The sequence below is a fragment of the Dasypus novemcinctus genome, chromosome X, assembly GCF_030445035.2.
Source record: "Dasypus novemcinctus isolate mDasNov1 chromosome X, mDasNov1.1.hap2, whole genome shotgun sequence".
NCBI classification, from domain to species: domain Eukaryota; kingdom Metazoa; phylum Chordata; class Mammalia; order Cingulata; family Dasypodidae; genus Dasypus; species Dasypus novemcinctus.
Genome location: NC_080704.1, coordinates 116,461,951 through 116,480,498, shown reverse-complemented (window position 1 = coordinate 116,480,498; position 18,548 = coordinate 116,461,951). Strand labels below are relative to the sequence as shown.

The 18,548-nt window shown below is 35.4% G+C and overlaps 1 protein-coding gene across 1 annotated transcript in view; it reads right to left on the bottom strand.

Moving 5' to 3' along the window:
- The window catches only part of COL4A5 (collagen type IV alpha 5 chain), a 420,087-nt gene that overhangs the window by 72,939 nt on the left and 328,600 nt on the right, over window positions 1-18,548 (bottom strand). The window contains exons 34-36 of the mRNA XM_058291987.2: window positions 13,570-13,668; window positions 12,139-12,228; window positions 11,582-11,721 (exon numbers count right to left, since the gene is read on the bottom strand). Of these exons, the coding sequence (XP_058147970.1) occupies window positions 11,582-11,721; window positions 12,139-12,228; window positions 13,570-13,668 (329 nt within the window). The remainder of the gene's footprint in view (window positions 1-11,581; window positions 11,722-12,138; window positions 12,229-13,569; window positions 13,669-18,548) is intronic.

The window sequence follows — 18,548 nt, the reverse complement described above, 5'->3', positions numbered from 1 at the left end:
GATCATGATGCACATCTGTTACTTACGTAGTGTTTTGTTGTTTGAAGAGCTGATATTCCATGATAATTGATATTTGAACTGTGTTTTGGAGGGCTATGTGTTATTTAATTAAATCATGGTAATTGAAATTTGTGCATATCAGAACTGTACAAAGGAAAGGACTACCCAGTTCTAGCAGAATTGAGCTAAGAAGGCATCACCATTTTAAGATATAATAATCCTATCTGAAAGGAACAACGGGTTACTTTAAAAGCATTATTTCCTTCTTTTATCAGCTAAGCAAGTTTATGAATTTAGTGTAGAATTTGCTTATTGAAATGTATTTGTAGGCCACATAAATAAACTAAAAGATAGCTTCTTGGTTGAAGAGTGGAATATACAGTAAACATTTGTCAAATGAAACATATTTAAACATATTTTCCTGCTTCTATCCATTATAATTTCAGAGATGAGCTACTAATTTTGGTCCCATCATATATAAGAATGGAGTGTGTAACAAACAGGGTTGAGTCAACTGGATTTTTTTTAAAGTTACTTACCTCACACAACATATAAAAAATTCAGATGGATTAAAGATGTAAACAAAAAGAATAAAACCAGGAAAGTACCAGAATAAAATATAGAGGTCTATTTTTATAATTTTAGCATGTGGTAGTCTTTAAAAAACAAGTGCAAGATTAAAAAGAAATCCTAAAAGACATGCCTAAAGCCTTCCTTACCTCTTCTCCCCACATTCTCCCCCTCAACTGATGAGCTTATTTTCCAATTTCAGAAAGAAAACAGAAGTAATCAGAAAATAATTTCCACAATCTTCCATGACAATATCCTACTCACCTACCTACCCTAAATCTGTGCCCACATACTCTATCTTCTCTGTTCTATGGATAAACTGTTCAGGCTCCTATCTAAGTGCATTATATTCCATGCTCTCTTACCTACTCAAAATATAACTCTAGAAATTCTTTTTCTGAATCCTCAATTTTTCTTTCTCAAGTAGATTATTCCCATTACCATATAAACATTCCACCTTCAAACAAAACCTTTTCTTCATCCCACATCCTCTACCAGCTATCATTCTATTTCTCTGTAAACTTTTACAGGTAAACTCCTTTAAACATTTGTCTATACTCACTGTTCCTAATTCCTTTCCTCCTGGTCTTGTTTGTACCCATTCCATTCAGGCTTCCACCTCTACTATTATACAAAATTGCTGTGGCCCATTTTGCTCTGCTACTCACTCTCCTTCCTTGAAAACACTTTCTTCTCTTAGCTTTTAGGACCCCCACACTCTACTGGTTTCCTTGCACCTCTCTAACTGCTCTTTCTAAACTTTCCTTTGCTGATTATTCATCTGCTTTTTGATCTCTTACCACAAAGTTCCTCATGGGTCTGTTCTTGGTCTTTTTCTCTTTCCTCTCTACACTCTCCCCCTTTGTGACATCATCCAGTGTTATGGTTTCAAATACAATGAACAGGTTGGTAACTCCCAAATTTATATCCCCTGCTCAAACTCTCACCTGAACTCTGGATTATCTAATTCCTAAATTTATTCTTTCCAAAACTATACTCCTGATTTTCCCCACTAAATCTGCTCTTCTCAAAGACTTTCTTATCTCAGTGTGTATCAACTCCATTTTTCCATTTATTCGGAATAAATATTTTGGGGTCATCGTCAATTGTTCTCTTTGTCTCATAGTCGATATATAATCTGTCAGCAAATGTTGCTGGCTTGCCTTGGAATATATTCAAAATTTGACCACCACCTATTACTTTCACTGCTGCCACCCTGGTCCAAGGTATCAACATCACTAGCCTGAATTATTTAAATAAGCTCATAACTGGTCTCCCTGCTTTCATCCTTATTCTTCTATAATCTATTTCTAAAACAATAGCTGTGGTATTTTTAGAAATTAACGTTCATGTTACACTTTCCAGTCGCTCCTTATTTCACTTGGAAGAAAACAACTTCCAATGATCTACAAGGCTCTAGATGATCTGGCCCGCAACACTGACCTGAACTCATCTCCTATTTAGTTTCACCTCACTCACTCTGCTTAATCCATTTATATTCCTCAAACATGTCATGTATGTGTCCACTTAAGGGTCCTTGCATGACGCACTCCCTTACTGCAATGAGAACTTTCCTCAATTGTTATTCTAGCAGAGATAATTTCCCTTATTGATCTATTTCGAAAGTTAACAATTCCCAGCAATTCCTATCCACAATCCTTGAGCAATATTTTGCCATTACTTTCAGCACCTTCTAAGATATTATGCTTATTTATTTGGTTTATTGTTTGCCTTTTGTCTAGATATAAGCTCCAATCAGGCAGGGATTTTTGTCTGTTTGATTTATGCTGTATCTCCAGCACCTGAAATAGTACCTGGCACATCATACACACATTCGATAGATATACTTTTTAAATGAATGAGTACGAAATTGAACTGTAAAAAATTAAATTTCTATATGATGAAATGCAGAGAAAACAACATCAAAAGACAAACAATTGAGTGGAAAAAAATATTTGAAAAATATATAATAGATAATGGAAGTATCATCCCTCTTTATAAAGTATTATTACAACCAGTAAGAAAAAGATAAACCCCCTCATAACAAATGACGTAAAGAGTATAAATAGACAATTTGCAGGAGATATATAAACATATGAAATCTCACTTGTACTCAGGAAAATTCAAATTTATGTAACAATGATACACTACTTTTTACCCATTAGATTGAAAAAATTATAAGATGGAAAATAGCCAGCATTTATAAACATAAGTAGAAAATAGGAAATCTCTTACACTAATCATGAGTGTATAAATGGTAGAGTGACTTAACAGGAAAATTTGGCAATAACTATCAATATTAAAATAGTTAATGGTTAGTAGTAATGCTTCAATATGTGCTCACCAATTGTAATAAATATACCACACTAATGAAAGATGTTGTAAAAAATAAAAAATAAAACAACAATTTTAAAAAGGCACATATATGCTTTCTCCAATAACTCTACTCAGAATTTATTCTGTGGAGATATTTGCCAAGGAATCTTAGTATACACATAGTATTCTTAAATAAAGCATATATTTGTACACACAAAATAAGGAAGTATCTTTAGTATCCACAAAGAGTATAAATTATTTAAAATACTACCTAATTGTAAAATATTATGTAGTTATGAAAAAGAATAAGAGGTATATTTATGCATTGATAACATCTGCCAAAGTTTATTCATTGATAGTAACTAGGTACGTAACAGATGTACAGTAAGATTTCATATGGGTAAATAAAAATACATCATGAAAACACCTAAATTGGGAAGATGCAGCCTTATTTAATGTATCAATAAATGAAGAAAAATGCTTCCAATTATAATTTTAAAATGCTTTTGATTGTAAAATGCACCCCAATTTCAGAGATTTCAAATTGTAAACAAACTGAATCTTAAAATTGATGAAATATCATATATATATGTATACCCTTGTGTATACACCCATAAAAATGCTTTTCCAAAAGATTTCATGAGAAATTGCTGAAAGTGTTACTTCGGGAAAAATTGCTGACTTGGGATTTGGGGTATGTGAATGTGTGAAAAGAAAACATTCTATTTATAACTTTTCACATGGGTTCTATTTCACAGTCGTTTGGATGTTACTGTTTTTATAAATGCTTAAAAAGACATAAATTAAAGTGCCTATTTTGACCTAGCAATTTCCCATTTAGTAATCTATATAATAAAAATAATTCTATATGTTTATAAGGCTATTCATTATAGTGTTATTTGCAATGCAGTGGAATATCATGCAGCCATTAAAAACAATGGGACAGGATCTTTATGTACAGTAACAAATAAAATTGTTGAAAATATATTGAAAAAAGAAAGAAAAACATAGACGCAATTAAGCTAGGTACAGAACAGTATGTATACTATGGCTCTAGATATACACAATGTATGGAAAGCACACAAAATTATGTTGCATAAACATACATGTGTAGAATAAGGGACCAAACTTATTATGAGACGATCTCCATTGGAAAGGAAATGGGGCAAAGAAGATTTGGTATAAAGGACATTTTTACTTTTACTCCTTATGCGTCTGTATTATTAACTTTTTATAAAAGCATGTGTTCATATATTATTGGTAGAATTTAAATAGAATAGAAAAAATAAAATTCAGTTCAATGAAATTTACATTGTTAATCTGAAGTCAATATGCAGAAACGTTTCCTGAGTGTTACAATGAGTTGATCAACTGGACCATCAAGCTCTAGTCTCTAAAGATACTATTAAAAGGAAATTGTTAAGCTATAATTCAGTAAATTCTAATCTCAGCATGAATTTTCCCTAACTCAGATAGGAGTAACATAATTCTTTTTCTAATATTCCTTTGCTCTGTGGTGTATCTCCATGATTAAGGAAGTTCTCTTTTAGATGGAAATAAGCAATTATATACAAATACATACTGAGTCTAATAATTCCAAAACAAGTTCTAAATTTCACTACTTGAGAAACAGCACAATAATGTTCACTTTTATTAGGGGAGTATAGGGTTAAGTAAAGCTATTTTAAAAGCCTGTCTACCAGAGAACTAACATCAAATATGCAATTAAGAATATGACTGGACTTGTATTAACTGATTAAATTACTTTGTTTATGCCTTTTGAAATTAGTTAATAATAACATTAGGAAAAAGATCAACAACTCCATCACTAAAAAGGGAAAGCCAAAATCAAGAAATATGCCTTTGATTTACTGAATCATACTCAGAGATTAAGATAGGGGAAATACAAAGAACCTAGGTTTTTTTTCTTTTTTCTTTTCGACTGGTCACAAACACTAAAAATTATCTTTTTAAAATTTAAGAAAGTGATTGTGCGAAGATGGTATCAGAGTAAGCAACCAGGCTCAGTTTTCTCCCCAAAACCATGGAGATTGAGCCAAAAGCTGCCTGAGATATCTGCTTGGGGAGTCAGCAAAACAGGATAGTGCTTCACAACTCCCAGGAGTTATTAAACCTCCTGGCCACTGGGAAGGGCTCCCCTCCCTCTACCCAAGGAATTGAGCTTGGGTAAAAACTCGGGCTCATTGTGGCTGAGAGGGGAGCAGATGCCTTTCTTGCTACCAGCTGTTTTAAGGGAACAGGGAGGAGGAATTGGGGGTCTTTTCTTCAGTAAATTCAGCCACCTGAGCCCACTTTGAATCTTGGCGCCAGCCAGAACAAAACAAAGAAAAACTGAGAGAAATATACTTCCATGGAAAAGTGTGCCAATGAGCACCATCTGCTGGCTTGTCTGAAAATTGCATGGACAAAAATTGCAATTGGGGCTTTCTGTTCTCTAACTTCTGGGAGAAAATCTGTACCACATTAATGAGTCCCTAGCATGATTTTGATAAGTTAAGCTGGGCAATTTTAAAGACTTAGGATAGGTTGGAACAAATACCAAAAAAAGAGGTGTGGAAAAATTATAACAATAGGCAAGAGAGAGAAATTGGCCAACAGAATAAATTTACCAACATATTCAGATGCCAAGACATCAGCAGAAACTTAGAAGCCATACCAGGAAAAAAGGAAAATATGGCCCAGCCAAAGAAACAAACCAAATATCCCAAAGAGATACAGGATTTAGGACAATTAATCAATTATAATCACAAATCTCCTAAATCAATTCAACAATCAAAAGAAAATAGGATGAAAGAGATAAAGGATATTAAGAAGACATTGGGTGAGCATAAAGAACAATTTGAAAACCTACAAAGAAAAGGAACAGAGCTTATGTGAATGAAAGACATGATGGATGAGATTAAAAATACATCAGAGGCACAAAAGAGCAGATTTGAATTGCCTGAAGATGAAATTAGTGATTTTGAAGACAGAGTAAATGAACTGGAAAATATAGTAGAAAAGAAAGAGAAGGGAATGGAAAAAACAGAACAGGGTTTCAGTGAACTGAATGAAAACTTTATAAAACACAAAAAGACATGTATTATTGGTGTCCCAGAAGGAGAAAAAGGGCAGAAAGAATATTTGAGGAAATAATGACTGAAAACTTCCCTATCCTTATGAAGGACGTATATATCAATATTCAAGGACAGTGCACTGCAAACAGAATAAATCTGAATAAACATACTCTGAGATACCTACTATTCAGAATGACAAATATCAGAGATAAAGAGAGGATGCTGAAAGCAGCAAGAGAAATGCAAAGCATCACATAAAGGGAAACGCAATAGGTTAACTGCCAACCTCTCATTGGAAACCATGGAAGAAGGAAGAAAGTGGTATTATGTATTTAAGGTACTAAAAGAATAAAACTGCCAGTTAAGAAAACTGTATCCAGCAAAGATGACCTGAAAAAATGAAGGGGAATTCAATGTCTTCATAGACAAATAGAAACTGATAAAATATGTTAACAAAAGCCCGGAATTACAAGAGATACTAAAGGGAGTGCTACAGCCTGAAAGGGAAATCAAGGGTGAGCGACATGGAGAAGAGTGTAGAAAGGAAGACTATTAGAAAGGTTAAATTAAAGGGTAAAAAGGTTGATAATAGTATGATACAACAAGAGAAACCAAAAGTCAAAATGGATGAAGTAAGTTATGCCTTGACTGTAATAACATTGAATGTTAGTGGATTGAAATCCCATATCAAAAGACATAGACTGATAGAATGGATAAAAAAAAAAAATGAACCATCTAATTGCTGTCTAGAAGAGACTCACCTCAGACATAAGGGCACAACCAGGTTAAAAGTGAAAGATTAGAGAAACAGTTACCAAAAAAAGAGCTGTAGCAGCAATACTAATATCAGACAATATATATTTTAAGTGAAAAACTGTTATAAGGGATGAAGATCATTATATATTAATAAAATGGGCAATTAAGCAAGAAGAAGTAACTATACTAAATATACATGAGGCACATACAGGCAAAGTTGAAGGGAGAAATAGATGTCTCTACAATAATATTTGCAGATTTTAATACACCACTCTCAGTATTGGAAAGAACATCTGGACAGAGGATAAATAAATAAACAGAGAGCTCAAATAATAATGAATTAGACCTAAAAGACATCTATAGAGCACTGTACCCTAAAACAGATGGAATCTGAGCTTCCTCTTGACATAGAGGTGCAACGGACACAACCAATCCAATGTCCACAGAGAAAAGGTGGCATTGGAGTGGGAAAAGTGAACATGGTGGCTGATGGGTATGGGGAATGGCAGGAAGAGATGAGATGTGGAGGCGCCTTTGGGACTTGTAGTTGCCCTGGATGGGCTTCAGGGGCAATCACCGGACATTGTAAATCCTCCCAGGGCCCAATGGATGGAATCGGGGAGAGTATGGGTCATGATGTGGACCATTGACCATGAGGTGCAGAGATGCCCAGTGATGTACTTACCAAATGCAATAGATGTGTCATGATGATGGGAGTGAGTGTTGCTGGGGGGCGAGTGGTGGGGTGGGGGTGGTGGGGTTGAATGGGACCTCATATATTTTTTTAATGTGATATTTTTACAAAATCAATAAAAATAAATAAATAAATAAAATAAAACAGCAGGATGTACCTTCTTTTCATGTTGGGTCACATGACACATCTCAATATATTTTTAAAAGATTGAAATTATACAAAACACTTTCTCTGATCATAATGGAATGAAACTGAAATCCATACGGATGGAAAAAGGGAAAATTCATAAATATATGAACATTACACAACATACTGTTAAATAATCAATGTACCAAAGAAGAAATTTCAAGAGAATTCAGCAAATATCTTGAAATGAGTGAAAATGAGAACAAACTCCTTGGACACGACAAAACCAGTACCAAGAGGGAAATTTATAGCCCTCAATGCTTACAGTAAAAAAGAATATTGAAGACCTAAATGAATACTTGGAGGAACTGGAATAAGAACAGCAAACTAATTTCAAACTAACCCAAAGGAAAGGAATAGGAAAGATCAGAGTAGAAATAAATGAAATCAAGAACAACAACAACAACAAAAACAATAGAGAGACTGAACAAAACCAAAATTTGGTTCTTTGAGAAGATTAACAAAATTGACAAACACTTAGCTAGACCGATAAAGAAATAAAGAGAGAAGACACAAATAAATAAAATCAGAAATGAGAGGGGGGACATTACCACTGACCCAGAAAAAATAAGAGAGATCATAAATGGATACTATGAAAAACTATGTTTAAAAAAACGAAAAATATACACAAGATGGACAAATTCCTTGACAAATACCAACCAGGTACACTGACCCTACAAGAAATAGAAAACTTTAACAAAACAATCACAAGAGATTTAAGGAGTCATAAAAAACCTCCCAAGATGAAAAGCACAGGGCCAAATGGCTTCACCAGTGAATTCTACCAAGCATTCAAAGATAACCTAATTCTGATCTTGCTAAAGGTCTTCCTAAAAATTGAAAAGAATGCTACCAAACTCAATCTGTGAAGCCAACATCACCCTAATACTAAAATCAGATAAAGATACTATGAAAAAAAGAAAATTACAGACCAATACCTCTAATGACTATACATGCAAAAATCCTCAACAAAATGCTTGCAAATCGAATCCAAAAGACCATAAAAAGAATTATAGAACCATGATCAATCGGATTTTATTCCAGGTATGCAAGGGTGGTTCAACACAAGAAAATCAGTTAGTGGAATAAACCACACAGAGAAAGTGAGAAAGGAATATATCATATGATCCTCACTATTGATGCAGAAAAGCCATTTGACAAAATACAGCACCCTTTCTTGATAAAATCACTCCAAAGATAGGAATATAAGGAAGCTTTCTCAATATGGTAAAGTGCATATATGAAAAACCTTTACTAGCATTGTACTCCATGGTGAAAGACAGAAAGTTTTCCTGCTGGGATCAGGAACAAGACAAGGAAGTCCACTGTCAACATTATTATTCAATACTGTGTTTGAAGTTCTAGCTAGAGCAATTAAGCTAGACAAAGAAATCAAAGGCACCAAAATAGGAAAGAAAGAAGTAAAACATTCACTATTTGCTGATGACATGACCCTATATCTATAAAATCCTGAAAAGTCCACATTAAAGCTACTAGAATTAATTGATGAGTTCCCTAAAGTAGCAAAGTGGTGGGCTGCAAGATTAATACACAGAAATCAATAGCATTTCTTTACACTACTGATGTGCAATCTGAGGAAGAAATCAGAAAAAAATTCCATTTATAATAGTAAATAAAACAATAAAATACTTAGGAATAGCTTAATTGAGGACATAAAGGATCTGTATTCAGAAAACAACAAAACATTCTTAAAAGAAATGGAAGATGACTTAAATAAATGGAAGGACATTCCGTGTTTATGGACTGGAAGTCTAAGCACCGTTAAGAGGTCATTTCTACCCATACTGGCTTACAGATGCAGTCAATACCAATAAAAATCCCAACAGATTTTTTTTGCAGAAATTGAAAAACAAATAATCAAATTTATTTGGAAGGGTAAGGTGCCTCAAATAGGCAAAAATGTCTTAAAAAATAAGAATGAAGTTGGAGGACTCACTTCCTGACTTTAAAGCATATTACTTAGCTGGTAAAAATAGCATGGTACTGCCATAAGGATAGACAGTTTAACCAATGGAACTGAAACAAAAGCTCAGAAATTTACCCTCATATCTACAGTCAAGTGATTTTTGAGAAAGCTGTTATGCCCACCTGACAAGGACAGAACACTCTATTTAACAAATGGTGCTAGAAGAATTGGACAGCCATATCTAAAAGAAAGAAAGAAGATCCCTAACTCACACCTTATACAAAAATTAACTTAAAATGATCAAGGACCTAAATATAAAAACAACAACCATAAAATCCCGAGAAGAAAATGTAAGAAAACATCTTCAAAATTTCCTGGTAGTTGGTAGTTTCTTAAACCTTATGCTCAAAGCACAAGCAACGAAAGAAAAAATAGATAAACGGGACCTCCTAAAAATTCAATACTTTTGCACCTCAAAGGACTTCGTTAAAAGGGTGAAAAAGCAGCTGACTCAATGAGAAAAAATATTTGATAATCACATATCTGATAAAGGTTTAATATCCATGATATATAAGGTGACCAAACAACATAACAATAAAAAGAAAAACTATTTGATTAAAAAATGGGCCAAACACTTGAAAAGACAACTGTCTAGAGAAGAAATACAAATGGCAAAGAAACATATGAAAAAATGTTCAACATCACTAGCAATTAGGGAAATGCAAATCAAAACTGCAATGAGATATCGTTTCATACCTGTTAGACTGGCTGCTATTAAAAATTGGAAAACTGTAAATGTTGGAGAGGATGTGGAAAGATAGGAATGCTTATTCACTGTGGGTGGAAATGCAGAATGCTACAGTCACTGTGGAGGACTGTTTGGTACTTCCTAAGGAATTTGAACTTAGACTTGCAATGGGACCTGGCAACACCATTGCTAAGTATATACCCAGAAGAACTGAGAGCACTGACACGAATAGACATCTGCACACCGATGTCCATAGCAGTGTTATTCATAATAGCCAAAAGTTGGAAATATACCAGGTGTCCATCAACTGATGAATGGATTAAAAAATTGTGGAATATATAAACAGAATATTATGCAGCAGGAGGAAAAATGAAGTTGTGAAACATATGACGACATGGGTGAAACTGTAGGATATTATGTTGAGTCAAGTAAGTCAAACACAAAAGGACACATACTGTGTGATTGCCCTATTATGAACTAATTATATTTTGTGAAATATTAATATATTATGTGAAATATGAATATGGTAAAATTGTACATATAAGACCATTTTTCTTTGAAGCTGAACAAATGTATGTTAACACTGCAAAATGTTAGTATGGACAAAACAAAAACATTATATTAAGTGAAGGAGACCAGACACAGAGTATTACAGAGTTTATGATTGCATTTATATAAGAACTAAATATGGGTCAATTTATGGAGATGGGATTGAATTGGTGGTTGTGCAGGGCTGAGGAAGTAATGCTAAGGGGTGTGGAGTCTTTCATTTTGGAGTAGTAAAATTGTTCTAAATTTCTGGGGATGATAAATATACAGCATTTTGATTGTACTGGGTTCACTGATTGTACACTTTGGATGGATCGTGTGGTCTGTGACTATATCTCAATAAAACTGCTTAATAAACAAATAAGTAATTGTGCAAGAAAAGTCAGAAAAAGGAGCTATGTACAGCAGGGAAAACATAAGATTGTGAGGTGAGGAATTTTCTAGTTTGCCTGTTTCTCTATTTATTATTATTAAAATAATGAAAATGCTCTAATAATTATTGAAGTGATGAGTGCACAAATATGTGATTATATCAAATACCACTGATTGTACAACTGATTTGGATGAACTTCATACTTTGTTAATATGTATCAATAAATTTGATTTGTTTAAAAAATTTTAAGAGAAAAGAGAGGAAACCAATCTTTTACCCAGAATATACCATGCCAGGCTACAGATAGTTTAATGACCAATTAGGAAGAAGCAAAGTGTTAAAGAAAAGTCACATCTGCTCAGACAGATGCCTTGAATATGTTTACCTTGGGGCCTGGAAGACCTGGAAGACCAATGCCTGAAACACCAGGATCACCTTTGTCTCCCTTCTGTCCAGGGAATCCTTGGGAGCCAGGTTTTCCAGGAAGTCCAGGAAGTCCAGGAGACCCTTTCACACCTTGAGGGCCTATTAAAATATGCAATAATTTACAAAATAATCTTTATCAGTGGCATTAGATGCATATGACCAAGCAAAAAGTTAAGAAAAATAATGGTGCAAATTCCGAGCTATATAATAATGAGTTCCACAAACTCTATTATATAAAAATCTTTTTAAAAGGAAGATTAGGTGAAAGAGCTACAACAGGAGAAAAGACATGCTTGTGAATTCTCATTTCTAAGGTTTCTAAAGCTTCATCCCTTAATTCCCACTTCAGATATTTGTGCAATGACAGGGCTCACTCCACTGATCAATTTAAGTGTTTCAGTCTGATTTTCTATCACCACAAGCTACTTTTCTGATAAAAAATAAAATAAAATAAAATAAAATAAAAACCACCTCTGATTATTGGGATTAAATATTTAGAATACTTTCATCACCTACCTGGAAAACCCATATCACCTATATTCCCCTTAAGTCCAGGAGGGCCCATAAGTCCTGGCTTCCCAGGGAGACCAGGGGTACCCTTGGGACCTAAAAAAGAAATTAGTAAAATTAAGTGATGACTTCAATATTGAGGTTTCCTGGTTTCTTGGAATGGATAGAAAATAAAATGCAAGAATGTGATTGGATGGATTAAATCTTTATATATTGTTAAGGTCCTCAGATCTCACTCAGCATAAAACAGGCAAAGGTAACTAAGGAATCTCCTTAGAAACATATTAAAATACAGCCATGGTAATAGAGGTCTCCTAGTACAACTTTATAAATAAACGCAAAAATTTTAACAGGACAAATTGTTTCTTGCCCTAAAACAACTGCAATATTCTAAAGTCCTGTTTGTGGTGAATGTATAACTACCTTTACTGTACTTATCATAGATACATAATAAGCAGTTTTTTAAAATTCAGAAATCATTTTCCATGAAGAATCTGATTATGCGTGATCAAGAAGAAGAAAGACTGTAACGTGTCAGGATATACTCCTAGTACATAAGGCCAGGATAAGGTAAGGGTAGATGGAGAGGTATTAGAAAATCATGCCCAACAGATATGGCTGCTGTGTTTCCACATTCTTCCTGGAGCTTAGGTCTAGGAAGTCACCTAGGTATTTTCCAAGACTACAGTGTTGCTCCCTAAACTTTTTTTTTTCTTTCACACTGATTTCCAGTTTGGGGAAGTGGGATGCAGAAGATGTGAGGGACAGGGAGATAATGTCTCTTTCCAAATACATCAGGGAAATGTGTTAGGGAGCTAGGGCAGAATAACTGATTTAAAGGATTATAATGAGGATAGGGACCAGTTCATTATTTCCTTAATGGGTCCAAATGAGAGGAAAATGGCTTAAAAAGCAAAAAGGAGGTTTATTAGGATTAAGGAAAAACAAAACCACATTCACTGTAAGGGTTATTAATGGTATAACAGACTAACAAGGGAGGTTGTAAAATTTTCATCCCTATAAAATTTCAAAAATAGAATCAAGAGCCATCTGCTTTGCTTTGCTTAGTGATTGATTTATCTGAAGGGAAAAAAAATTAAACTAGAAAAGGTGAACTCTTCAGGCTCCTACTAGATAATGGATTTACAAATGTGAAAATATATGTGAAGAATACAGCATCTTACTTTATTGCAATTCTATTCTGTGTATACTCTAGTTGTCACAAAAGAAGAAACTGAGCAAAGAAAATAGCTTACAAATTTTGACTGATGGAGCTTAGGACAAACGGCAATATTTTTGTCAGAGTTGTATATCTCAGTAGCTAAACAAGCATATTATCATGACCAGATGTAAAGCATCATCAAACTAGATTAACAGTTACTTTTTCAGGGTCTGGGACCAACTACCCAGTTGCTAGAGGTTGTCTATCATACATACCTGATGGTCCTGGTGATCCAGGCTGTCCACTTAGTCCAGGTTGCCCTGGGTCTCCAGGCAAGCCCTGGTAACCTTTTGGCCCTGGAATTCCGGGAATTCCTTTCAAGGATGAGTAGAAAAGAGATAAAATTAGACTGATAGAGTTAATCTATTAAATGAATTTGCCAAAGCAAGCTACCAAAATTCTGAACATTGAGTGGGAAAGAGGAACTGGTGATATTCCGATAAATGATGAATGATCAGCACTAAACTTATAATAAAATCCTGTACTTTTTAGTTTTCTACTACCAAAAAATTCATAGTACTCAATAATTAAGTCATTTTTCTCTTTGGATCTCAGTTTCTTACACTGTAAAATAAAGGAATTGGTTCAGATGATCTCTATGATATCTCTTAAATAGCCCTATATTAGAGGCCAAGAATAGTTTACTTCCCATATCTTATACAAGGTATATTGAAAGAGAAAAGAAGACTTGCAAAAGGTAAGCCAAGAAAGAGATCCCATGTTAGCAATAAAATATGAGTGACTCACCTCTTACAAGACTACACAAACTCCAACAATATCTTAAACTCTTTTTGAGGGAAAATTCTACCAGTTCCTGCTCATAGGGAAACTTACAACAGGTGCATTCTCTCTCTCTCTCCCCCCACCCCCTCAGGGACTGACAGTATTAATGAATGTTTACTATAAACTGTAAATAAACAGAGCTGTTTCAAAAGGCTATTTTATATAGATTGGATTTTAAGAATCGTAAGGGCTTTATAACTTATTTATGTTTATCCATGTTTTCTGAAGGAAAAAATCCATGTTTTACTTCACACCTTATTTGGTTCTAATAAAACTATAATATCATATAATATCACAGTCGTTCCTTAGACCTACTTTCAGTGAACTCCCCCAGGGCTGACCTTGGCTGTTCATAGTCCAAAACTAGTTTACACTGCCAAGGTAGAACAGTGAACTGTATTTAAAAGCCAAGTATGATATACATATCAAAACACTGTAGCACAACAATGTAGTATTCATCCCCATCCGGTTTCAAAGAAAAAAAATGTAAAGGTCTGGACAACTAGCAAGACGGTGGTGGAGTAAGGAGCTCCTAGAGTCAGCTCCTGCTACAGAGAAGTTAGTAAATACCCAGAGCTTTCTGAAGCTAGCTGAAGCACCTGTTTGGGGGCTCCAGGAGACCAAAAGAGCATCCTGCAACACTGTTGAAGAAAGGGAAGGAGGAGACTGTCCATCTGCAGAAAACATTCTTAAGTAGAGTGCCCCATGCCACGAAGGCTGGTGCCCATCCTCCACTGGAGGCACAAGCAGCCTTGAAAGATGTTCTGCAGCTGGAACTGAAAGCTCCACTTCCCCAAAATGGGGAAGGAAGAGACAGTTGGGCACCAACTTCAGTTATTGATGAGTAATTTCAATGGGCTAAAGTATAATCCTGGGAACAGTTAAAGTTTGAAACTGTCCAAGCCAGAAAGGGGCTGGAAGCCACGATCTTAACTCCGCACCTGGCACAATGGGAAACAGGGTGGACTGAAAACCGCAGTGTTGGTGGGGATCAGCTTCTTTCCATCCAGATCAGATTGTAGCTCTAGCGTAAGCCTCAATACCATCTCTGGAAGGGAGGAAGCTGGGGCCCTGCACCAGCCTCTCTGGGAAATTACTGGCCAAGCCAGGGAGGCCGGTAATCATCCTACTTTGGCAGTGCAGGCTGCCCCAGAAGCTATTCTGTGGTTGGAATTTGAAGCTCCATTTCCCAAAAACAGGGGAGGAGGAGGAGGGGAGGAAGAGGTTGGCCAATTTCAGCTACTAATTGGTGGATTTGGCTGGCTAGAGTACAACCCTAAGAGGAGCTAAAGTTTGAACTTGTCCGGGTTTGAAAAAGGCCATTAGCTGCCATTTTGACTCTGTCCCCAGCCTGAAGGGAAGCCAGGCTAACTGAAAATCAGAGTGATGGTAGGAACCGGTTTCTTTCACCCAAATCAGCCTGCAGTCGCAGCCTATCCAGGTAACTACAGGTACATTTGGCTGGCACAGACTGAAAAATCGGTAGTCAATCGGGACAACTGCGGTTATCTTGGACCCCCACTGCATAGACTGCTGCCCACACCTGCAGCTCCATCCCTGCCCCAAGCATGTGAAAAAGGGGCATGAAGCTTCATCATTCTCTCTGGGCAAATACAGTCTAGCCTGCACAACTTGGATTATTCCACAAAGCTGTGACTCTGTCCCTACCCCTGGCAGAGGATAAAGTTGGGAGAAGCATCATTGGTCCCTGGGGTAATGAGGGCAGCGTGAACCTCCACAGGTGATAGCACCAACTACATCCTTGGCTCCTACCGCACAACCAGCAAGGGAGAAATTGCAGGAAGCCTGAAACTAAAGAGAAAAACTGCACCCAGAATAAATGCTCTAGTAAGCCGGAAGCCAAGACACCAACAAAAAATTACAATCCACACCAAGAAACAGGAAGATATGGCCCAGTTAAAGGAACAAGATAAGCCTCCAGATGACATAAAGGAGTTGAGGCAACTAATCATAGATATTCAAACAAATCTCCTTAATAAATTCAATGAGATGGCTAAAGAGATTAAAGATATTAAGAAGACACTGGATGAGCACAAAGAAGAGTTTGAAAGCATACATAGAAAAATAGCAGATCTTATGGGAATGAAAGTGCAATAATGAAATTAAAAAAACACTGGAATCATAAAATAGCAGATTTGAAGATGCAGAAGAAAGGATTGGTGAGCTTGAAGAAATCGCCTCTGACAGTGAAAACACAAAAGAACAGATGAAGAAAGAATGCAAAAAATTGAACAAGGGTTTAGGCAACTAAATGACAGCCAAAGACATGCAAACATACAAGTCATGGGTGTCCCAGAAGGAGAAGAGAAGGGAAAAGGGGCAAAAGGAGTATCTGGGGAAATAGTGGCAGAAAATTTCCCAACCCTATTGAAGGACATAGATATTCAAGTCCAAGAAGCACAACATACTCCAATTTGAAAAAATCTGAATGGACCAATATGAAGACACATACTCATCAGAATGCCAAATGCCTAACACAAAGAAAGAATTCTGAGAACAGCAAGAGAAAAGCAATGCGTAACATATAAGGGATACCCAATAAGATAAAGTGCTGATTTCTCACCAGAAACCATGAACACAAGAAGACAGTGGTGTGATATATTTAAGATACAACAAGAGAAAAAATTCCAGCCAAAAATCTTATATTCAGCAAAACTGTCTTTCAAATATGAGAGAGAGTTTAGGTTACTCACAGATAAACAGAAACTGAATTTCTAACCAAGAGACCAGATTTATAGGAAATTCTAAAGGGTGTGCTAGAGTCTGAAAAGGAAAGAAAAGGGAGAGAGGCCTAGAAGAGAGTTTAGAAATGAAGATTATATCAATAAAAGCAACTAAAAGTATCAAAGAGTGATGAAAATAAAATATCACAGATAAAACTCAGACAGGAATAAACTTAACCAATGATGTAAAGCACTTGTATTCAGAAACTGCAGCTCAATGTTAAAAGAAACCAAAAAAGGCCTAAATACCTGGAAGACTATTCCATGCTCACGGATTGGAAGACTAAATATCATTAAGATGTCAATTCTACTCAAATTGATATAGAGATTCAATGCAACCCCCCCCGCAAAAGGCTACCAGCATTTTTTAAAAATTGAAAACACAGTTATCAAATTTATTTGGAAGGGTAAGTGGTCCCGTAAAGCCAGAAACATTTTAAAAAGAAAAAGTGAACACTCCTCTCTAGACTTTAAATTATATTGCCTGGCTATAGCAGTAAAAACAGCATGTTACTGGCATAAAGACAGACACATAGACCAATGAAACCAAACTGACTGTTCAGAAACAGACCCTCACATGTATGGTCAAGTGATTTTTGACTAGCCTGTTAAACCCACACAGCTCGGACAGAACAGTCCATTCAATAAATGGTGGTGAAAGAACTGGATATCCATAGCCAAAAGAAGGAAAGAAGAGACCTATCTCACAGCTTTTTAAAAAATTAACTCAAAATGTATCAAAAACCTAAAAATAAAAGTAATAACCATAAAGCTTCTAGAAGAAATTGTAGGAAAATTGCTCCAAGACCTGGTGGTAGGTGGTAGCTTCTTAAAGGAGATAAGAGGAGGACTGAGATGGACTACTGATGTTCAATGAATGTGGCAGTTTTAATTAGCTTTACTGTAAAAGTGTGGAAATGTATAGAGTGGATGGTAATACATAGTAACAGCTAGTTTAAAAATGGGGATGGGGCTGAAAATGGTAGTCTAGATAGGTAAATGCCAATTAACAGAATGCTAGAGAATATTCAAAAACAGAATAGCACAGGAAACCAAGAGATGGATGAAAATTATGGTTGATGGTTCAGATGCAAAAGTGTCCTTTTGAGCTAGAACAAATGTACATCACTATTGCAGGTTGGTGGGAAGGTGAAACATGGGAAAGATACAACTGGAATGACCTATGGACTGTGGTTGGCTGTAATAATATAATATTCTTGTACCTATGCCAAAGATGTACTGTGTTGATAATGGGGCAGTATGGAAAGTGTGTGCCAAATGTACACTATGGATGTGGTAAAAATCAGATGATATTATTTGTAACAAATATTCTACCATAATGTGGTATGTTGATAGAGGCGTGTTGTTTGAGAATTCTGCACATGTGCATGATTGTTTTATAAGTTTTCAACTTGCATCTTAAAAAATATATTAAAAAATAATAGGGTGGATTGAGGGAAAAATACACCAAATATAAGATAAGGACTATAATTAGTAGTAAGATTTTGACAATATTCTTTCATAATTTGTAACAAACATCTGTTGAAAATGCAAGGTGTTGATGGAGGGTTGATTATGGGACCCCTGCATGATATCATGCATGTTTGCTTTGTAAGTTCACAACTTTTACTGTACACTTATTGTTTATGTATGTTCATATATAAATG